General features: G+C 40.8%; 1 protein-coding gene and 1 long non-coding RNA gene across 9 annotated transcripts in view; one reads left to right on the top strand and one right to left on the bottom strand.

Moving 5' to 3' along the window:
• The window catches only part of MACROD2 (mono-ADP ribosylhydrolase 2), a 1,868,269-nt gene that overhangs the window by 142,660 nt on the left and 1,701,451 nt on the right, over positions 1–24,158 (bottom strand). For 6 of the 8 annotated variants that reach the window (XM_070588786.1, XM_070588790.1, XM_070588787.1 and 3 more), the window contains exons 10-11: positions 20,306–20,350; positions 12,520–12,603 (exon numbers count right to left, since the gene is read on the bottom strand). In XM_070588786.1, the coding sequence (XP_070444887.1) occupies positions 12,520–12,603; positions 20,306–20,350 (129 nt within the window). The remainder of the gene's footprint in view (positions 1–12,519; positions 12,604–20,305; positions 20,351–24,158) is intronic. The other 2 variants (XM_070588788.1, XM_070588789.1) reach the window with 1 other exon arrangement.
• The window catches only part of LOC139078142 (uncharacterized), a 39,782-nt gene continuing 20,818 nt past the window's right edge, over positions 5,195–24,158 (top strand). Inside the window, exon 1 of the long non-coding RNA XR_011530944.1 lies at positions 5,195–5,330. This is a non-coding gene — a long non-coding RNA (uncharacterized lncRNA). The remainder of the gene's footprint in view (positions 5,331–24,158) is intronic.

Here is a 24,158-nt window from a genome sequence, read left to right on the forward strand (position 1 = left end):
AATTGGTGAAACTTAAATGGAGTCTGAAAATTAGATGGTAGTAATGTATCACTGTTCATTTTCTGATTTTGATTTTTCTTATTTTGCTCATGTAGGAGGACCGACCATGTTTGTAGAAAATGTGCACTGAAATATTTGGGGGTAAGGGGCACCAGATCTGCAACTTATTCTCAAATTGTTCAGGAAGAAAATGGTTCTTTTTACTGTACTTGCAAATTTGCTGTAGGTTTGAGATTGTTTAAAATAAAAAACAGTACATAGGGCCAGCCTCATGGCCGAGTGGTTAAGTTCGTGTGTTCCGCTGTAGGTGGCCCAGTGTTTTGTCAGTTCGAATCCTGGGTGCGGACATGGCACCACTCATCGATCCATGCTGGGGCGGTGTCCCACATGCCATGGCTGGAAGGACCTACAACTAAGAATATACAACTATGTACCGGGGGGCTTTGGGGAGAAAAAGGAAGAAAATAAAATCTTAAAAACAAGAAACAAAAAACAAGGGCATTAAAAAAATAGCACTCCAAAGATGCATCACATGAAGTTAAAATGAAGCTTTCTGATTTGGTGGAGGCCTGAGACTGGGGGCAAGAATCCACATTTTTAGCGTTCACCTTAAGTGGCAACTTTAGACCCAGGGAATGAGAAATTCCCCTGAGAGCAGCAGTTTGCAACTGTTCACCAGCACTTGGCAAAACCAGCCCACTTCAGCCCACATTCTAGAGCCAGCCTCCCTATCCCTCCACCTCTTTCCTCCCAACCTCTGTATCTACTTTCCTTCTGCCAGCAGCAAAGATTGTTGGAGATCAGTGGGGAAATCTCAGGATAGAGAATTGAGAAATGATTGAAGTGATCTGCTCGCGTTTTTGCCCAAGGAGAATAGAGTACCGTGGTTTCTGTGTATTATTCCTCAAGCAGGGTGATCCCTGGAGGTGAAGTCATTTCCTAAGACTGCCTCTGATGGCTCCAGCGTGACAGGAGTTAGGAGAGAACAGGCATGCTTGAGCAAAGCATTAAGAGAGTGTGGCACACGTCCAGGTAATTCGAGTGTAGGTGGACAGTTTTAAGGCTCTCTCTGGTATAGTAAGAAAGCACAACTTTAGTACACTAGAAAATTGAAATTTGGGAATATAATGGCAAAGTCCTATGTGAAAATCTAATACTGTTCAAATACCATTACTTCTCCTTAAAGACAAAACAAAACCTTTCTCTGTTGAAAAGTTAGAATCTAATACTATAACCCATCAAATGTCCTATTGGCATGGTTCCAGCATTGAAAAAAATCATTCTAATGTTTTAACTCTCTAAACCTAGGGTCTGAGTTTTCAACAAAAGAAGATGACTGCATCTGAGTGGTGCATTCTTTATCCTCAGTTTTGGAAATCAAAACAGACAAACAGTTAAACACATAGAGTCTGAAATACTCACAGACACCTAGAAGACTTGAAGGAAGATATTTTTACGATATTATTAAAAGACTCACAGTGTATGCCCTGATGTGCTGCTCTTTTCCTTTGGGTTTTTAGCAGCTGAGTTAGGATCACTTTTCATGTGAGTCCTCTAGACAATTTTGGAGGACATCTAGAAGAAAGTTTCCCTTTCTGTGAAGTGAGAGGTTGCCCTAGATGTTCTCAGAGGCCTATTTGGCTATTAAAACCCACGATTCAGAACTTTTGAATTAAGGATGGAAATATTTACTGGGCATCGAGGAAAGAGCTCATAAAGAATCAATTTTCATGACTTTGATGGTTATGTAGAATTACAGAATTTGATATCTAGAGGGGGCCTTGGGGACACTAGGTGAAGGATTTGAGCATGCACCTAAGAGATGAAAAGAGAACTCAGGCGTACTGGCTCCCATTCAGGTTTCCACTAGCTTTCAATGATATTTTCCCTTTCCTTTCTTCTCTCCTCCCTCTACTTCCTTCTTTCTCTCCTTCCTGCCTTTCCTCCTTCCCTCCTGGGCTTGGCAATCATCAACAACAGCCATTCCATGATCATCCATTAACTGGGAAGTTGTTGATTGAAAATAAACAGAATAACAAAATAATAAACACCTCTTGTGAGGAGGAGAACATATTGGAATCCATAGTATCTAAATCATCTAAAATAATCTTTTCTGTAAGTTATCTTTTTTAACACTCTTGTGTTTTCTTTTTTTGTTGTGATTTATGAGAATTTTCCTCATGCCTGAATATTTTGCTTTTGCTTAACTGGGAGTTTTGCCTTAGCTTGGGCTAATATGGCCGTCCTAAGGTGGGACAAGCAAGAACTACTGAGACAGACATGATGGAGGATATGAATGGGAAGAATTCTTTTTCCCAGAAAGTTTGAATTAAGCATAAACAGGGTACAACTTCTATTATAGATTCAATCGCTGTGGACAGGGTAAAAAAGATACATTCTTGACTTCTCTCTTTCTCTCAGATGCCGCATTCCAAAGTCACTGAACTCTGCTGGTTTTACCTTTAAAATATGTCCAGAACCAATTCTCACTTTTTCCCTTCACTGCTTCTTGGGACAAGCCACCAGCATCTGTTGCTGCGATAGACTGTATCCCTGTTTCTGCCCTCAGCCCCCTGCAGTCCATTCTCAACACAACATCCAGAAGACTTCTTTTAAAGTGTGAGATCATGTCCTTTCTCTGCTTAAAATCTTCGATTTTCACTTCACTCAGAGAAAAAGCCGCAGTTCTTACAATGCCCCACAGTGCCCTAGGTAGTGATTCTTAAAGTGGAGTCCTCAGGCCAGGGCACCAACCAGCATCACCCGGGGAATTATTACAAATGCCAACCCTTGGGCAGTTCAGACCTCCTGAATCAGAGACTGAGTGTAACACGGCCTGAGGCGATTCTGATGCACACTCAAGTGTGAGATTCCCTCCTCTAAGGATCAGCCCCCAGCGACCTCTCCAGTTACTCACATTGACCTCCTTGCTTTTCTTAGAACAAGCCAGACCTCTCTCTCATTAGGCCCTTGGTCCTTTCCGTTTCCTTTATTGGAATACTCTTTCCCCAGATAGCTGCTCAGCTTACTCTTTTATGCTCTTCAAGTTTCTTTGCAAATATCAACTTAATAATCAGAGAGGTCCAGCATATTTGAAACTTTAACTCATCTCTCTCCTAAGTCTCCTCACACCCTCACCCCAATCACCAACTTATAACTCATGGCCATCCCCCGTCTCCTCTTCCCTGATTGGTTTTTCTGCATGGCACCAGGCTGGGGGTCTCTCATGAAGTTGCTGTCAAGACATCAGCCCGATCTGCAGTCAACTGAAGGCTTGCCTGGGGCTGGAGGATCTGATTCCAGCCAGGATGGCTCACTCAAATGACTTGCAGATTGGCGCTTGCTGTTGGTAGGAGGCCTCAGTTCTTTGCCATGTAGACCTCCCCACAGTGCTGCTGGAGTGACCTCAGGACACAGTAGCAGCCTTACCCTACAGCGAGTAATCCAGGGGACAGCCAGGTGGAAGCCACCCTCTTTTATGACCTAGACTTTTATGACCTGGTTATACCTAGTATGTGTGACCTAGTGTTATACACTATCATGAGACATTCTGACCCAGAACCATCAGGGTGAGCCACTCTCAAATTCCTGACCCACAGAAAGTCTGAGATAATAAGTGCTATTGTTGTTTTAAGTGCTAAATTTGCGAATAAAACTTCAGGCAGTAATAGGTAAATAATACTGCATATGCCACAAATTGACTTACTGTATAGTTTATTTAATATTTTAAAATCCATCAGCTGCCACTCCCCCATATACCTTAGAATATAAGCCACAAGAAAGAAGGGTTTGTGTGTGTGTGTGTGTGTGGGTTTCTTCAGTGCCTAGAACAGTGCTTATACTGTCAATAGTAGATGTTTAACAAAAATATGTGGAATGAATGCTTAGAAAAGCTGTTTCTGGGTGGTGGGGAGCTATACTGCTATGGTTGGAGGAAGAATGCTGTGGGGTATCTCTGTGACATAACTACTTTGCACAACTCCAGCGGACGCCGTTTGTACTGTATTCCAGGTGAATGGAAACTTCTGAGAGCACAGCTCCATGTGAAATTCCTGTTGACCCTGTGGATCACACGGACCTTGAGGATCCCCCACAGGGTTACACCAGCCACAGTTTGAGCAACACTCATCCAGAAGAACAAGACCACAGGCAAATGAAACAAAGCCTAGCCTCAGATGGAGATACTTGTTCTCAGCAACTTACAGAAATAGCATGGTCACCAAACTTCAAGAGACCATAGGAGGGGCCAGCCTGTGGCTGAGTGGTTAACTTCACGCACCCTGCTTCGGCAGTTAAGTTTGCTGGTTCAGATCCTGGGCGCAGACCTATACACTGTTCATCAAGCCATGCTGTGGTGGCATCCCACATAGGAGAACTAGAATGTCATGCAACTAAGATATACAACTATGTGCTGGGGCTTTGGGGAGAAGAAAAAGATTGGCAATAGATGTTAGCTCAGGGCCAATCTTCAAAAAAAATGGAAGAGACCATAGGGGATGGACAATGAATGTCTCAGTGGCAGGTCTCAACTGATGGCCAATAACTGGAGTCTACCTCCTCCTTCATGTTCCTGACCTAACCTGGTACCCTCCATGAAATTTTAGAGGCAGTAAGTAGAGGTTGAGGAATGATTGAGAGGGGAGGTTATGTAAATATTGGGAGTAGACTAGTTTCTTGGGAAGCTTGAGTTGAAGATAAGGAGAACTGAAATCAGGAAGGAGAAGACAGACTGGGAGAAAGTCCATTTGGGACAGGAATTAATGTGGTTGGGGGTGCTGGGGCAGAGTGCCGAGTGCACCTAAGGGGGATAGAAGAGAAAAACCCTAGTGAGATATGGGGCTCAGTCAATGCATTTTAAATCTTATCTCTAGTTTCAAAACCATTTTGTTCATATTAAAAGGAATTTCAAGCGTTAATAAACAAGGTAGGTGAATTTTTGGTGGGAGGGAGCTCTTCCTGTTTCAAATTCAGTACACTTGGACTGACTGGCTCTTCTGTCCAGAGACTGTGCCAGGTGGTTTTCATGTATCATCTTGTTTAAATCTCCCCACAGTCCCACAAGGTTGGTTTTTTCCCCTTCATTTAATATGAGGAAACTGACTTTTAGGTTAGCAAAACTGCCCAAGCAGGAAGCAGAACTTGGACATTGAGAGCTCTGTCCACACTCAAGCTGATCTGCCTCTCTATGGGGTGGAGGCTCCATACACATCATCACCCAAGACAAGACGTCTCTCAGAGCGAAAGGGAACATTGCTAATGACATGCCGAGGACAGCAGGCACAAACAGGGATCATTCGGAGTCACACAGGACCTATGGCTACTCTGTCCGGGTAGGTTCAGCCCTTCTCACTGTGGAAAATGCCTCGATGCTCACATTCTCTAAGCCCCATTTAAAATGCTAAAGCTGACTCTGAAATAGGACTCCGTGGTCATAACCACAGCTCTGTGTAATGGGTAAACGTGGAGAGCATGACTAAACATGAAACAGACTGTTGGGTCCTTCTGCTAATTTGTGGCAGGGGGATAGCTCAGAATGGCCCTGAATCAAGCAGAACGTAAAGAGTATAATTAAAGCAAGATGGTGACATAGGCTTTTATTGTATTCTGATTTTCACCATGGAAATTTACATTTTTCTTAAATTGTTGGTATTTTAAGGTCTAGAGGATAAAACAACTTTTCTTCATGAGAAAGCTGCTTTTCCTCATTCCTGCTTTTTTTTTTTTTTTTAAAGCTGGTCAATCACTAAGCTTGTTTGAGTGATGGCAAAGTCAAAATTATGACTGCCTGATTTTACCCTTCACTGCACTTGTCAAAAAAATTAAATTAAAGATCTTGCTTATGAATGTAATGCATGAACTGCTGCATGGCATTCTGAAAGATAGAATGTCCCCTCTGTCCAGCCCCTCACGCAACAGCATGTCACATGATACTTTAACATGCAGAGAAAATTCTGCCTCTCAGGAAATACAAAGTGCATTCTACCAATGGTTCATGCACTCAGAGAAATTTATTTTAGTAAAAATAACAATAATAATACCTCTAATAGCAACATTAGATCCTCCAAATTTGCATAGGGCTTTCTAGTTTCCAAAATGTTTCCACAAATAATTTCATCTGCCAGAAGAGATCATTAATATTTTAAAGGGCAGTACAGGACTGTTTGATTTAGCATGGCGAGGGCTCAGCTCCCTGAAGAAGGAGCATCCCGTGCAGGCTTGTTGAATATTCTACGTACAGGCAACTGTAGAACAAGAGTCAAAGTGCTAGTGCTTTCTGTAGGAATGATGGAAAAACAGCGTTCCTGCCCAAAAGCCACTGAAGGCTTTGCAGATGAATGTGTGGAGAAAATTACTATTCAAAACTTGCTACTACATTTTAGAAGCATTAAATCTCTTTAGTTTTTTGTTTGTTTTGTGTTTTTTTTTTTTTTGGTGAAGAAGATTGGGCCTGAGCTATCATCTGTTGCCAATCTTTACCCTCCCCTCTTTTCTTTCCTCCCCAAAGCCCCAGTACATAGCTGTATATCCGAGTTGTAAATCATTCTAGTTCTTCTATGTGAGATGCCGACACGGCATGGCTTGATGAGCAGCATATAGATCCATGCCCAGGATCTGAACTGGTGAACCCTGAGCCGCCAAAGCAGAGCATACAAATTTAACCACTCAGCCACAGGGCCAGCCCCAAATCTCTTTAGTTTTTTAATGAAAATATGTTTGTTTTTCTTTTATAAATATAAAATAATTCTTGCTATATATATATATATATATATATATATTTTTTCAATTACACATAAATTTAGAGAGCTGAATATTAAACTCCTCAAAATTTGCCCCCACCCCTTCTCCACTCCTTCAAGATAATTCCTGAGGTCAATTTGATATATATCTTTCTTTGTATTATATATGTAGGCATGTATGTGCATACATGTGTAAGTATGCATATATGTATTTTTACGTGTATATTTGTAAGTATGTCCTGTCTACCAATCATTTATGTCTTCTTTCCCTCTATCTATTATCCATCATCTGTCTATCTGTCTATCTGTCATGTCTCTGTCGATCCATCTGATTCCTGAATATATGGCTGAGCTGGTGTTTTTGTAAGGGAACTTTTTAGAAGCCAGAAATGATGAAGGAGATTGAGTCAAGATTTGTAATCAAGCACTGAAATTATTGTTTGCTCTGAGGCATTTACCAATCCTAGATAGTCTAGACTTTAGAACAGTGGTTCTCAAACTTGAGCGTGCATTTGAATACCTGGAGGGCTTTTAAAAACACAGATTACTGGGCCCCACCTCAGAGTTCTGATTCAGCAGGTCTGGGATGGGCCCTAGAATTTGTAGTTCTAACCAGCTCCCAGGTGATGTTGGTGATGCAGATACAGGGATACTCTTGGAGAACCACTAGCTGAGCCTGGGTTTGAATGAGCCACACCTGTGAGGCACAGAGGGGCCAGTGCTTTTGTCCTGAATGTGGTGGGAAATTCACCTGTCTCCATTTTAGCATTGGTTGGAGAGGAAAATAAGGAAGAAGAAAGTCTCTGTTGAGATTTTCTAATTTTGTACATACACTAAGATGAGCTTAAGGACAAACAGGCAACAAAACAAAATAAAACAAAAAATAAAACTCTAAGACAAATATGTAGTGTGAGGGTTTCTAAACTGGCAGTATCTTGAGCTATCTCAGAACACAAAATGTAAATAAGTAAGCTCTTAATTCAACTTCAGAAAATCCCCACAAATAAAAATCCAAGGAATATGGCAATAAAAAGGACAAAATATACAGGGAAATAACCATAAGCATGAGTCCACAGAAACAATAAACTGCAGAATTTGACTTACACAGACTGGAGATACTGAAATTTCAGATTCAGATTATTTAAAAAGGTATTTTACGTTAATTAAATAAAGAATGACCAGACATATCTGAAAAAGAACCAAATACAACTTGTAAAAATGAAAACCACAATAATTGAAATGAGAAACTCAGCAAAGTGATAAACATCAGATAATAAAGCTGAATAGAAAATTAGCAAATTGAATGATAGACTTGCAAAAACAACCAGAAAGCATCAAAGAGAGACAGACACAGAAAAAAATGCAATGTAAGGTAAGAATCATGAAGGACAGAGAAGGAAAGAATGGAAGGCAGTAGAGGAGTAATATTTGGTGAGGCAATAGGTGAAAAATTTTCATAACTAATGAAAGATGACCATATTCATCTCCCAGAAGCATAGCAAATCCTAGGAAGGATAAAGAGAAATCCACATCGAGGCTCATTCTAGTAAAACCGAGGAACACCAAAGATAGAGAATAGATTGTCAATGCAGCCAGAGAGAAACGACAGATAACCTGAAAAGAAACAACAATTAGACTGAGAGAGTACTTCTTAACAACTACAGAATTGATAAGATTGTGGGAAAATATCTTTAAAGTGTTATGAGAAAATAACCTCAACTTTTTACTCTGCAAAACTGCCTTTAAAAAACAAAAGCAAAATAATAACATTTTCAGACAAACAAAGCCTGAGAGACTTTCACTAAAGGAACTTCTAGATGATTTATTTGGGAAGGATGAAGGAAAAAGTGTGAAAAAAGCATGTCTTATTAAATGTTCTAAGTTTTCTCTAATGATATTCTTCCAATTAATTTTTTGGTAAGGAAAAAAACTGGTCTAAATTACTGTGAGTTGGAACTGCTGCACTGGTATTAGCCAGACTTTTTACAAACAATTATGTGTATGATTTGCTGGTTCATGGAAAGCATTATCATTTATATCAGATGTCAGCCAATCAATTAGTGATCTGAAATTACTAATGATTTCATTATTGGCATAGTGTTGCAGTGGGTCAAATCAAAGGATACCGTGTCCATGAAAGTTCAATCAAAATATAACTCTATATCCAAAAGTCCACAGTATAAAAAATGCAAATAAATACATTTAGAAATTGTTTGATTTTTTATTTTGATGTTCAATACTTGAATAGCATATTTGCTAAAGTAATAATGCTTTCGATCAATGGAAGTAATATTCAATAAGCATTATAAAATCAATAATGCTTTCAGTCACGATGGTAACATTTCCTCCTTCAACAAAACTAGTTCCAATTTCCAGAAGAGAGAAAGGGAAAAGAATTAGAGAAGCTGTGTTGTTTCTAGAAAAAAAGAGGTTCTGACATTAACAAACTGCATGGACTTGGGCAAGTTAAAAAACCTTTGCAGTCTACTTTAAAAACAGTTTGTAGAATGAGAAAATTTGACCATATGCTTACACAATTCTTCTGGATTGAAATACAGTTCTTATGGTTATATATGCTGGAAAATCTAGGCGAGTTTGTGGTCCCACTCCACTCTCTATGATCCTGTCTGAGAGCATTTCTTATAAGGGAAGCTGAGGTGATCAGTAGTACCTGTGCGGGCTAGAAATAAGGCAAGGAACCCAAAGGTAAAAGAGAAGGGAGATGAGGCCAAGCGATGGAGCATTAAGCTGAGTGATCTATAAATAAAAAATACCAGAAGCATCTCTTATTTAAAAAAATATTCGAGAGACAATCAAGTTGGAAAAAGATTGATAACTCTAAAATGGGAAGAAGACTACAAAGAAGGGTCAGGATCCACATTACCCCTCTACCCGGTGACACAATATTCCATTGGCATATCCAGTAGGAAATAATGACTGTAACTCTGAATCATGAGAGGAAGTGAAGCGTATGCAACAGTACAACACATGCATTTAAGACAGTTTATTTTGGTAAAACAGAAACATTGATAAACAATGGAATCACCTACCACTGGCATGTCAGATTATGCTCCCCTTTTCACTCCTTTCCCAGCAATTTTTACTTTTTTGTCTTTGAAGACATCTCAGGAATAAATGCACAATTCCCATGTTTCTGTAGAGTGACTAATATTTATATTTCACCATGATGCCACAGACAGAATGTCCCTGGTAACAAATCCACAGGGATGGCATTTTTGTGATTCTGAGACCACATATTTGGGTGAGGTGAAGCCATATTATTTAGTCGTATTAGGATTATGGAATGATGTTCCTAAATGAAGTAAATTATTTAGAAAGTAGACATAAGTTTCACACATTTGAAGGAATAACTCGGAGGAATTTCCCTGTTAGTTAAAGGTGACAGAACTTCTGTAGTTTATGGCCCACCATTCGACACTTGGAAAAGACAACAGACAGGCTCTGGGAAACAGGCTTTGACGTAGCTCGTGCCTTTGATGGGAACCACTCAGTGAGGTAGATCCTCTCCAGGGAAAAGGCAATTGTTCTGTCCCTAATCCATTTCCTAATCATGGCCTTAAGAGATCGTCCAGGAAATGACCTAATTATAGCAGGAGATGGAAGCCCTGGTTACTCTCCCAATCAGACACTGACAAAGCTTATCACCTTGGGCCAGTTAGAGCTGCTAGTCTTCCCCATGGTTCTAAGTGTTCTCTGAATGATTCTAAACTTTCAAGCACATTTCAAGGAATTAGGACAGTGTGTACCCTATCACGGTGCTGATTATGATAGTAATTATAATAGCCATCACTAATGGAAAGCCAGACCTGTGCTAGGCACTTCACATATACTGTTTCTATTGTTTAGTGTTAGTCGGAAATGTTTATCCCTCACTCCCCAGTCAGAGGACAGAGACATTAACTGCCATGCCCTTCTCCATGTCCCCTCACTTATGGTGAGCCTGGGAGAAGAAATAGTGCCATCCTGAGTCTCTCTCAGATCCTCCTGCTTACAGAGAGGGCATGTACTGGTCTGTTTTCTCCATATAATAAGCTCACTAGGGCAGCCTCTTTCTAGGCAGCCAAGGATACCAAGGACACAGGTACTTGCTCCCGAGGGGACAGGGGTTAAGTCTTTCACATTCAGGGTGAAATCCAGCATTAGGAAGCCCACCTGGGAGCAGGGCAACCAGATGCTCTGGTCTAACCTCATTAGTGGTGAAGCTAATGTTTCTGATTTCAAACTCTTATAGCTTTGCCTTCTCAATTGGTTCTGAACCTCAACAAGGGTGAAGGCAGGGTCATTGTTTATCATTTAGGACCCCAACACTCACAACAGATGCTGTGCAGTCATGGAGGTGAGCTGCTCAAGGTTTCCCTTCAAGAGAGAACCTGCTGCTCGGAGTGAAGTTAGCTGACGGCATGCAGCAGCCCTTGGGATCCAATGCAGCATTATGTTCACTTTGGGGCCACTTTCTCCAAAGCTGCTTGCAGCCAGTGAGCGAGCAAGGGGAGGGGATCTGGAGCAGCCATTCTTGCCCAATGCAGGCCTCCTTTAATGGCCAGTCCTCGCTCTGGGCCGCCCGAGACTTTCTCGGACGAAGACTGCAGCACTGCAGACAGGCTCTTCCTAGCTAATCTTCCTTCCTTCTCTCCTTTCACCGCTCCTGCTCCTTCCCTTGCTCTTCCCCCCTTTCTCCTTCACAAGCTTCTCCCCTATAAACTTCCTGCACTTCTGCTTCATCTTGGCATCTTCTTTCAGAACGACCCAAGCTGACTGCATCAGTATTATATACTCTCCATTTCACAGTGGATGAAGCAGGGCTCCAAAAAAGAAAGTAGAAGGCATAAGTATGTTTCCCTTTTAGAAGTTTGTGCATACTCTTAGATTAGAGGCTTGCTTAAAAAATACCTAATCTACATTTGGAAAGAAAAATTTGAATATCTTTTAAGTGGTACTAGTGTTGGAAGGAAAGAGAGACAGTGGTCATTTCTTCATAAAACGGAGCCCAATTGGACCTGCCCATTCAACGCATAAATGCAAAGATCCATTGACTTCTAGAACATGGAAGAGAACACTAAAGACAGGAAACATTTCCAGCCCCCATGGCTGAGGTTTGATTCTGACTCAGAATGAGTTCATGAGAAAAACAAATTATACCAATAAGCCAATAGCTACGGCACTGCTCATCACGCATAGATCTTGACCTTTACTCTACACAATTTTAGAACACCTAACTTGTAACCACTACCCACAACTTTACATTTTGCAGAAATGGAAAATACATCACACTGAGAAAATGATTTTTTAAATTTGTTTTTAACTTAACAAATTAAATCTGAATCTTATTTTTCGTCCTCTCTTGCAGAAGATAGTAAACATATTGGAAAAGGATAAAGAAAGGTTCTGTGATTTTTTTTTTTTGGAGGAAGATTAGCCCTGACCTAACTAACATCTGCTGCCAATCCTCCTCTTTTTGCTGAGGAAGACTGGCCCTGAGCTAACATCCATGCCCATCTTCCTCTACTTTATATGTGGGACGCCTACCACAGCATGGCTTGCCAAGCGGTGCCATGTCCGCACCCAAGATCCGAACCAGCGAACCCAGGGCCGCTGAAGTGGAACATGCGAACTTAACCGCTGTGCCACTGGACCGGCCCGGTTCTCTGATTTTTGAACCCTTAGAAATATCAGAACATGAGCGTATAAACATAATTTAAAAATTAAGTAGAAGTTTCTTTGCATGGCATGCTTTTTTAAAGGAAGAAGGAACAGGACTTACCCTCGCTAGAGTCTTTTGAGCATTCTGGCTTCTTTGCTTTGCTCTTCTTGTGGGGTGGAGAGAAGCCTTTTGGCTCTAACCCCTCTGGAAGCACAAAGATTTAATACAGTCTTATTTAAATATTTACCAGCAGGTTTCAAAATTATGCTGAAGTTTAACAATGTTTTCTTCTTAGAAAACCCACACATACTGTGAAGGTTCATGGCCAAGCTAAATTTTGGCAAGGACCTGTGGGTCTCCAGTGAACGTAGACTTAAATTTGCTTAAGCTTAAACATTTTTTTGTTGCCATCATTAATGATTCACACACATAGGAAATCTTACGTACTTTTTTAAATTAAAAAATTCTCCATAAGGCAGCCTCAATTATTATTTTTTTTTCTCCAGGAGAGTTTGATTTAAAACATCATGGATTAATTGGTGTCATTGTGCAATTTCATCCTCAAAACAGGGCTAGATGAGCTACAGTGTCATCTCGTTTTTGGGGGTTGGATGGGGCTTGAAACTATCCTCCTTCTACTAAACAGACTTCTTTAGAAATTCAGATTCTAAACAACTTCTATAAGCCCCCAATTAAGCTACTGTGCTTCCCATTTTTCTCGATGTCCTTCTCCCTAGGTCTATCCAAGGGGGCTAATAAATTAAATTCTGAAGACTGTTTTAGGAAACATATCCATAAATTCATCCCATTCTGATACAGGAACTTTGCATTAATTTTTTTTTAAAGATTGGCACCTGAGTTAATATCTGTTGCCAATCTTCTTTTTTCTTTTCTTTTTCCCCAAAGCCCCACAGTGCACAGTTGTATATTTCAGTTGTGGGTCCTTCTAGTTGTGGCATGTGGGACGCCACCTCAGTGTGGCCAGATGAGTGGTTCTAGGTCTGCGTCCAGGATCGGAACTGGGGAAACCCTGGGCCACCGAAGCAGAATGCGCCAACTTAACCACCCAGCCACGAGGCCAGCCCCAGTTAGGCATTAATTTATATCTCTAGTCCTGGTCTGTCTCCTGAGCTCAAGGCTTTTGTCTTCAACTGCCTACGTGGTGTCTTGTTTTGTGTTAGGACTGGATGTCTTCTGTTTGCCCCTCCAGATCCAGTTTCCACATTTCACCCCAAACTCCCCACTTCTGTGCTCTGGGAGGCTGGTCTCTACGGATTGCATGAATGAACTCCCTAGCTTTCTGACTTCCTAGTGGGATTCAGCCATTGGGAGGCCCAGGATATTTATTTCTTACGAGCAGTCTTCATGGGCTGGTTGTATCTCTCAGTCTAAGATGAGTGCTCCTATCAGACAGCCTTTTCCCGATGGCCCTCTCTGTTTCCTGGGTCCTGTAACTGCCACAACCCTGTTGTCCCTTCAGGGCTGGGATTTAACTATGCCCTACTCTTCCCAGCTCTAATAATTTCCCTTTACTCAACTCCCATCAGGCATTTCAAATTTAGGTAAATAATCCTATCAGGTATTTCAAACAACACAGCCAGAACAATACTCTTGATATCTGCAGACCTGTTCTCCCCATAGTATTCCACATCTCAAGGAATAGTCTTCCTATCTACCCATGAATTTAAACCAAAAACTGAGATATTATCCTCAATATTTCTCTTCTTTTACTTTTCCAGCAAAGCAATCATAAGTCCTGTTATATCTTATCAGCTCTGCTCCAAAATACATCACATATTTTCATCCGCTGTGCTCATCCTTTGTAATCATCATCCTAGTCCAACCCAGCAGCATCTCTTACCTGGGTTACTACAATAACCTTCTAAATTCTAACTTCTAGCTTTCTAATCTTCCTACAATCTATCCTCCATGCAGCAGCTAGAGCTCTTTTAAAACATAAATCAGATTATGTTACTTGCCTGTTTAAAAACCATTGCTGTTAGAATAACATCCAAATCCAATTCCACGGCCCAGGACAACATGTCACTTGGGCTTCACCTACTGCTCTAGCCTCATCTCACATTTGCTGTTTGGCTTCAGATTGATTGGCTCCCTTTGTGTTCTTCAATCATTGCTAGGCTTGCTCCTGCCTCAGGACATTTGCACCTGCTCTTCCTCTTCCCCCCAACACACATATTCATATGTCTATCTACCTCCTTCTCACTCCTTGCATTAAATCTCAGATCAATTCAACTCCCAGGAAAGGTCTTCCCCAATCACCTAACCTGAAGGGTCCCTGGAGGGAAGTCTCTTTCAAATGCATCACTTGTATCTGCAATTATCCTATACTCTTGTTATTTATTTATTGTGTATCTCCCTCCTCCACTCCACCCCCTGAGAATGTAATTTCCATGAGAAAAGGGCATTTGCCTTTCCCAATCTCTCTTGTGTCTCTGGTGCCTAGAAGTGCCTTGAGAATTTCATTTCAAATCCTATTTTACTTTCCCTTCACCCAGGCCTTTCTTTAAGGCCAAGATATAAAGGGGCCCATGCTTAATTCTCACTCTCTGAGCAGCTGTTGCCTTATGCCAGGATTCTAAAATTACACTACAGAACTATGGCGTCTCATTTTTCTTTCCTCGTTTATTAAAAAAGGAACAGAACAAGAAAGTGCATTTGATAGATGTCCTATTAAAAACTTTGGCATTATGGACTACAAAGGTTTTTTAATATGAGCTTGGTTTTTTGTAGTTGCAAGTCAGTCACATCTAAGGTTATTAACACAGCCAGTGGGAAAACTTTTGCCAATGACTACATTAGCCGCTGCCCCAAACTCGTCACCAGGTGTGAGATGGATGTTGACTCTTCAGAGTGGGTTCAGCAAAAACAGAACGAGATGCTTGGGACAGCTCACTGAGCACCGATGCTGGGCTCAAAGGGATTGATAAAGGAGCAAAGCCACATTTGCAGTCTCACTGGGAGAAGACTCTAGTCCTTCCATGCCCCTGAAATGCATTGTCTGCAACTCGGATCAGGAGGGAGTTTCCAATGCTGGGCATTCAACTCCAGACTGGCATTTCCTGAAAGTGAGTTTTTGAGAATCAAGTTGAGAAATAAGTTCTTAATTCTTGGTTTCCCACCTGAATAGGAATTCTTGGGGAATGGGTGAGATTCAAAAAACATATATTTGCCCACATTTTGAGATATTTAAGCACCCAAAAAGTACTAGTACCGGGGCCGCCTGGTGGCGCAGCGGTTAAGTGCACACGTTACTCTTCAGCAGCCCCGGGGTTCACTGGTTCTGATCTCAGGTGTGGACATGGCACTGCTTGTCAAGCCATGCTGTGGCAGGTGTCCCACATATAAAGTAGAGGAAGGTGGGCATGGATGTCAGCTCAGGGCCAGTCTTCCTCAGCAAAAAGAGGAGGATTAAAAAGAGGAGGATGTCAGCTCAGGGCTAATCTTCCTCAAAAAAAAAAAAAGTACTAGTACTTCATTTTTTAGTAAGTTGTAGGCACTCCTTGGCTAGTCAGTGGGCATAGATACATGGTAATCAAGCACAGTCTTCTATGATATAAGTATAGCATCATTTCATAACACCCACGGGTAAGGTGTTTTGGGGGCACTCAAATGAAAGTCACTGATACATATGGCCTCGGTGCCCAGGTTTCTACTTGTGATTCAGCAGAAACAACTCCCCTTCTCCACCTGGGAAAGTTATAGGAACATTCTTCAAAAGCACCCCATGCTTCTCATTGACAGTATATGCTGTTATCTGTGTTGCCTCTGTTTCTGGCATGGGGTGGAAACCTGGAGTTTTGCCATGAACATGGCTTTGCCTCACAAGGAACTCAACTGTGCTCCTGGCTCTGATGTGGCTGGACTGCCATAGGTGGCTGCTGAGTTTCTATCTCTGCTGGCTCAGGTTGGGGCCCATTTCACTAGTGCGTGGTCTTGGAAATGGAAGGACATGGGGAAACATCTACTAAGCTAGGATTAAAGAAACGGATTAAAGGACTTAAAAGGAATTCTAGGCATTTAAGCTAGTCTCTTTTTACCACCTCCCATGGGGTCAGAGCATCACACTGCGGATGATCTTGTCTGACATTATTTGAAATGCTCTGCCTCTACTACTATTAGAGGCTGGAGACGGGAGCACAAGAGTTAAGAACATGAGCTTTGGGATCAGACAAACACGAATGCAAATTTTGGCTCTGCTATTTAATCCCTTTTAAGTCTCAGATAACAGTCCTGCCTCCTAGGGTTGTTGCATATCTTAAACGAGTTCATGTATGTTGAGTGATTGGCATAAGATACACTCTCAGTGAAAGTCTGGCTCAGCAGAGGTGTGATGGGGTTGCCTTGAGCCAGCTTGCACCAGCTGATTGTAGCCATCTCTCCCCAATTCCCACATTCTTTGACATCATGTTTGGTAGTTTGGACAATACCACGGTCAGTGTATTTACACCAAAGAAATCTTCAAATCCTTCAAATTGGGTTTTCCCCTACCCTAGAGTCAGTTTACCTAGCACTTCACTGTTTTTAGGTATTCGAATTACTATCATTCACTAGCATTTGTTGGCTAATTGATTCACTCAAGTAGCCCTCCACTATTGTCACCTGCAATCTTAAAAATCCCTCCAGCTTTTCTACTTGCATGAGAAGAAGAGGTGATGCAGGGCAGAGGGAAGGAAGCAGTTAATAGTCTTGGGAGGCTGGTTCAGACTTGTCTTAGAGGACAACATGTCTGAGTGTGAGATCTGAACTGAAGCCATCCTGCTCACCAACGTCTGGCAAGGCCAGCTGGCACACCATGGAACCATCAGCACAGAAATCCCCCATGATTTCAGCACTCAGATATTAGGAAATGGAGAGCAGCTCCCCAAGCCCATTCTGCCTGCATGACTTGGCATTCTTGGGCCATTGAGTGTGACTTCAACAGCTGCGTCCAGCTGCTGGAGTCAAAACCCCCAGGAAACCTGGTGGGACTAAAATCAGAAATGATGGTCCAATTAAGGCCCCCAAAACTCAAATGCTGACTCCAACTTTGTGGGCTCTGCATTAGCATTAATAGTGATTTCCTTAAAATCGCTCAGTAGTTTGGCTAGCTAGCTGCATCTCATTAAGAAGTCAGCTCCCTTCGCCTAGAAATATGTACTTATGACACTTAGGCAAATAATCCTTAGCAAGATAAGGTCCTTAAACTTGCTGGCTGAAAGAGCAGTACTCCCCACAGCTGAAGGATATTCCAAGGATACTTTACATGAGCAGGATAAATGAGAACAGCAAACACTAACGTCAAATTCACAGAATTTAATCCAAAGATAGGGTGACCACTTAAAGTCTTTTTTCAACATATGGTTCTTTTAAACAAGAACACATCCTACCTGTGTACAGGAATTGACATTTTAATTGAAATTTTACCTTGAGCTTTATATTTTACAAAAGGCAAGTGGAGTCCTTGTCTTAGGTTGGATTCTCTCCGAAGAGACCCTGAGACAAAGGTTTGAGTGCAAGCACTTAATTTGAGAGATTATCCCAGGAAACAGGAGTGGGGAGTGGGGCAGTGAGACAGGAAAGGGAAGGCAGCCAACATGGGTGTATTAATGAGCAAGTTCCACTGTGGACGCTCAGGGCTCAGTTCTGCTGGGGACCTCTGGGTGACAATATAGAATGCTGCTGTTTAATACCACATATTGCCAACGAGTACTTGAAATGTGGCTAGTCTGAATTGAGATATGAATGTGAAATACACACAAACTTCAAATATGTAGCGTGAAAAAAAGAATGTAAAATATCCGACATATAATTTTCATATTGATTATATGTCGAAATGATAATATTTTGGCTATATTATGGGACCTAAAATATTATTAAGTTAATTTCATTAGTTTTTTTTTTTACTTTTCTGAATGTGGCTACTAGAAAATCCAAAATGATACATGAGGCTCACATTTGAGGCTTGCATTATATTTCTACTGGGCAGTGCAGGAATAGAACACGCCTCAGATGCATCCTGAAGCAGTCCTGATCAACTCTTGTCCATCAGTGGTTGACGCCTGCTCCACAGAAATTGATTCCCTGGTACTCTGAGTTTGCTTTCATGATCAGCGAAAAGCAGTCAGCCGAGAGTCGCAAGAACTTTCCTTAGAAAGCTGTTGGTATTGTAAAACAGCAGTGAGTGCCGAGGGGCCATACTGACAGCTGCGGTTACAGTGCCTCTTCCACCTCCTTCAGTCCTGCTCCTGACTTTTAGATATCCCTCTACTTCTCATGCCCTCTGAGTCCATTGCCCTGTGGAGGCCAAGGGAAGCTTAGGAATCAGACATTTGTGGACTAGAGAAGAGTAGGTAGTGACTATGATCATCGTTCCAATGGACTGCTATGAAGAAAACGAACTAGTAATTATTTCTCCATGAAGATAGTGGGAGGTCAGGAGAGGGAGACAGATTTAGCTTTACAAGGAGAAGGACGATTTTAACCAATCTTGTCTAATGAGATCGTTTGCCTTAGAATTTCATTGGCTCCCTGTTAATGGAGATGCTCAGGTCGAGGTTGTCTGTTATTTGGAGGGAGTTCTGGCATCAAACAGGAGGTTACATAAATCTAGAGCTCCTAGGATATCTATTTTAATTTTGAAACCTGGCGCCATTTCATGGCTAGAGCAGTGCAGTTGACAAAATGGGGACATGGAGCTCTTATACCATAGAATTATGTCCTATACCCTTCCAAAATCTGTTAGAATGAGAGAGAAAAAAGCAATAATTTATTGTGTTTACTATGGTCCAAGAAACATTTTAGGTATGATATCTCATTTAATCTCCCACACAAGACTGTAACAGTAAGAATTATTGCCCCCAGACGCGTAAACTGAGGTGCATAAAGAAAAGACTCTTACCCGAAGTCAATAAGTGGTGGAGCTGGGATTGAATTCAGGCCTGCTGCTTCCTGCATTCATTGTCAAGCACACATTGAGTGGCTACCTTAGTCCAGAGTCTATGCTTTTACCCACTAGATTTTCCTCATGAAACACTGGTCTTTCTTGAGGAGTTGGCATGAATCTTAATTTCTAATAGTGAGAGCAAAAAATCATATGTACAAAGTGTGTTTCCCAAAGACGGTCACAGCAATATTTCAGGTCATATGTGCTCTGCAGAACCTCATCATTCCCCTTCAGGAGACTGGGTCTGTTTTCTCTTCGCCTGAGCCTGGGTAGGCTTGTGACTGGCTGTCCAAAAGAAAAGACTTTGGTTGAAGTGATGCTATGGGACCCCTGAGACTGAGTCTTAAAAAGGGTCCAGCTCCCTCTGGTTCATTCACTTTCTCTAGAGAAACCACTTTGGAACCTGGCTGCCATGTTGTGAGGAAGCCCAGGCCACATAAAGAGGCCATGCATAGGTGTTTCAGAACAGTGCCCCAGGTAAGGTCTCAGCTGACAGCTGATATCAATCACTAACCAGACATGTGAATGAAGGAATCTTCAGGTGGTTCCCGGCCCCGGCTGTTGATTCTTCCTGCTGAGGCCTCAGACTTGTGGAGCAGGATGATCCAGTCACCCCTGCTGACTTCTGTGTGAATTCCTGACCAACAGACTATGTGAGCATAGCAAGCGGGTGTTCTAGCCTCTAAGTTTTGGGGGTGATTTGTTATGCAACCCTATTAACTGCAACATCATGTTCCGTTTTTACCTTAGCTGTCAGGAAGCTCAAAGTCATTTTTAATACTTAAATACAGTAACTGTATTAGCCATAACAGTTGGCACACCTACTTTCTTATTTTATGGCCTTGAGCATACATTTCTATTTTATTAACCTTATTTTGTCTTTCTTTGAGGAAATGTGAGGTGTACATAAACAACAAAACGATCTTTGTCTATCTTATAAGAATAAAATCATTAATTTAATACCTGAATCTTCCTTCATGTCAACATCGTCTTCTTCATTATCATCATCTATTAGAAAATAGGAAAAGACAAAAACTCATATGAAAGCTAGAAACACCAGAATTCTTCAATTTGACTAATAGAAAATCAAAATAAAGTAAAAAAAAAAAGCCTCAGTAGAAAAAAGAGTGTTAAATCATGCATTTCTACTGTTTTATATTAGCATGCTAAATTAGGAAGAACGCATACACGTTAGAGCACAATTTAACACCCAGGGTTTACATTTTCTTTAAAAAATTATTATATATTTATAATAAACTATATATGCAACAATTTGTTTTACTTATAAAAAATAATGCATGGTCACTTCAGTCATTTCAATTCCTAAGAAATAAAAATCACAGACTTTAAACATCACATTATCTGCATTTATTAAAGGTATACACGCCATCCGCAAGTATCTGAGAAACGTGGGCATCACCACTTGGCAGTAGGTCGATGCAATGCCCAAGCCCTGCACTGCACCATGAAAAGTGCTAGACTGCTACCCGTGCAAATCCAAACCTTTAACCATATGTTTTCAAGAGTCCCCATCAGTTGCACCATTCCCACTTCACTCTCCTCATCTCATCTCCCAGTGTAACCCCCTTTAACTGGACAAGCATGTGTACATCCTCTGTCCAATAGATGACATACATCCTTTTTTTAACTTTTGACATGTTGTCATCTCTCTCCTTAAATATTCCTCACATCCAGTCAGTGCCAAATCCTGTCCTGCTTCCATGTTTCCGCCTCTCTCCTCACATTATTGCAGCTCAAATTCAGACTATCAGTGCCATTTATTTTCCCCATTTCGTGGTTTCCTAACTGTCCCTCTCTTCTTCCCATTCCTGACTCCAATTCCTATAATATACACATCTGGAAAATCAATCTTAAAATACTGCTCTGATCTGGCTCACAACTGTTCAATGACCCCTCTCTGCCTGATGAGGAAAGTCTAGACTCTCTGAGGTACCACTCAAGGCCAAGAGTGTCTGGTTCCAACCATTCTTCTCAGTTTCATCAGCCCTGTTCCACCCATGCTACCACCTACACAAGTGACAACACTTGGCTCTTCTCTACTTTCTTAAAGGCTCCTTTAGCTTCCTCTGCCTGCCTCAATCCTGGAAACAACGATCTTCTTCATCTCTATTCACACTCATCCTTCCAGGCCAAGCCAAGGCGACTCAGTATCTGCTTGACTCTATTTGAATGAATAGTGTTTTCTTTGGTGTACCTTATTTTTACTACCTTCTGAGTATGAAGGACCTTTGGGCTTAGATCTGCATACTGGCTTCTCCACTTACCCATTCACTAGGCTTGTGATCCTGAAGAAGTTACCTGAGCTTCCTGAGTTTCAGGTTTATCAGCTATAAAGTGGGATAATAATAATGTCTCCTTCATAGAGTTACCGTAAGGATTAAATGAGATGATGTCACATAAAGCACTAGGACAGCTACTGAAACATCATTAAGTGCTAAATATTAGCTATTATTACCATCAAATCCCACAGTCTTGTTACTTGTTAATGTATCTGTCTTCCATACACTCATCTCTAGATCATAAATTCTGCAAAGATAAAGACCATCTCTTATGTTCCTTTGTATTCTCTCGCACCAAATGTAATTCATTTTATACACTAGAATCAATAAAAAACTTTCTGCTGAATAAATTTCTGTTATTTCTTCTGTATCTCCTACATAACAGGACACCATGCATTTATATGATGGTTTATTAACAATGAGGACGCAGTAAAGATTTGCAACTTCCTCCTGGATGTGTGCTTTATAATTTAGTTATGTCTTATGCAAATTTATTAATATGGACTCTTCTAAGTGTTAATTATTAATGAAGATTAGAGATGTATTAGTCAGTGGAAGTGGAAAATGCATTTAATTGGAGGTTTTAGAAAGGTAATTCTTGATAGCTATAGTTAACATTTAAATAAGTAAATTTTCTTCTAGTCAAATATGTTAGAAATATTAGTGATATTCTATATAATTTATTTCTTTCATTCTTTCTATGAATGCAATTTTGGGAGGAAGAATATTAATTTCTTAGAAATATAATTTTCTAACCAGATGGTTATCAAAATGTTACCAAGCAAATTCTTCACAGATTCTTCCCTGAACTTGATATATTTAAACAGAATTTTCTTTTCCAGAACCACCTAAAATCTCTATGACAACAGATTTTCTGGAATCTCAGAGGCAGGCAAAAAAGAGTCTCCACTTTTTTCTAGGGAAAGATAAATGAAGAGTCAAAGATCTCTGTGCTTGTCACCTGTGTATGCATTTGTCCATCTGGCAAACACTCATTGGTAGCCTATTGTGTGCAAGGCTTTGTGTTTGGGGCAATAGAAAACACCAAGATGAATCAGACACTTAAGCAGTTGTCTAGAAACTTATCATTAATGAAGAAACAAAGACACGCAGATAAATTCAAATGTATGGTAAGGGGTAGCCAGAGCCGTTACAAGAGGTGTCAGAGAAGTGACCAAAACTTCCGATCGGGCTACCAGGAAGAGTTCTTGGAAAATGTGACGTTAGAACTGACATTTGAACTTTATAGACTATTGATAGGATCATCCCCAGAATGACCGACATGTGTTGAAGGATCAGACTTGGTGTTATTATTCATTCATTCATTCATTCATTTCACTCATTCATTCATTTATCCATATGGTGGTTAAGAATATAACCAAGATCTAGATTTAGACTGCTTGCTTCCAGGCCCAAGTATATATAGCTGTGCAATCTCAGGCAAATTATGTAAAACTAAACTTCAGCTTTCTCATCTGGAAAATAGCGATAATAAAAGTACCAACCTTCTAGAGTTGGTAATACATGTAAAGTGCTTACGTAGAATGAGCATTCAATAAATGCTGGCTATTACTGTTATAATGTCATTATTATTACTACTTTTACTACTTAAACCATCATTTATTGACTAACACCATGTGCCAGAACTATGCAAGGCCCTGAAGATATAGGTTGACAAGCTCCTCCCTCAAAGAACTCACAAAAAGGTGGATGGTATAGAAAAGTCGAACAACAATCAGAAGTACATCATGTGCCACTTAATGATGGGGATACCTCTGAGAAATATACGTAGTTAAGGTCATTTCATTGTGCAAACATCATAGAGTGTACTGAAGGGGAACAAAATGTCTCTCTTTAACATGAGAATTATTTTAGGCTGATTATTTTCAAGAAATAAAACACTCAGAAAGTTTTTCTTATTACTTCCCCCTAACTGCCTAAAAGAATTCAGATTAAAAAACCTGACTCATGGCACGAGCTATTACAGTCGCATAACATGAACTAGATGGTAGGCAGGGAAGAACCTAGAAAAGCCTGTTTGTTGGGCTCCCCTCTGTGTTCTTCCACTTCTGTGTGGCCAAATAAACTCTTGTTTTCCAAACATTTACTCCTTTTCACCTTTCTGTGAATTGCCTTCCTTTCCATTGAAGTCCCTGACTTTCCCCACCCCCAATATCTTCTTTTGCCCTTAGCTGAGGATAATATTTAAGGTAAGGGTTTCAGCTATTTTGGAGAGTTACTCAGTTTTACTGGGTTTCTCCCAGGTATGCATTTTATTAAACTTTTGTTTGTTTTTCTCCTGTTAATCTGTCTTACGTCAATTTAATTCTTAGACCAACCAGAAGAACCTAGCAAGGTAGAGGAAAATTTTCTCCTCCCCTACAATACTTACACAAACCTAGATGGTATAGCCTACTACACACCTAGGCTAATAGTACTTAATTTATGGGGCCACCATCGTACATGCGATCCGTCATTATCTGAAACATCCTTATGCGGTGCATGACTGTAACAGA

This window comes from Equus przewalskii, chromosome 21 (assembly GCF_037783145.1).
Source record: "Equus przewalskii isolate Varuska chromosome 21, EquPr2, whole genome shotgun sequence".
Taxonomy (NCBI): Eukaryota; Metazoa; Chordata; class Mammalia; order Perissodactyla; family Equidae; genus Equus; species Equus przewalskii.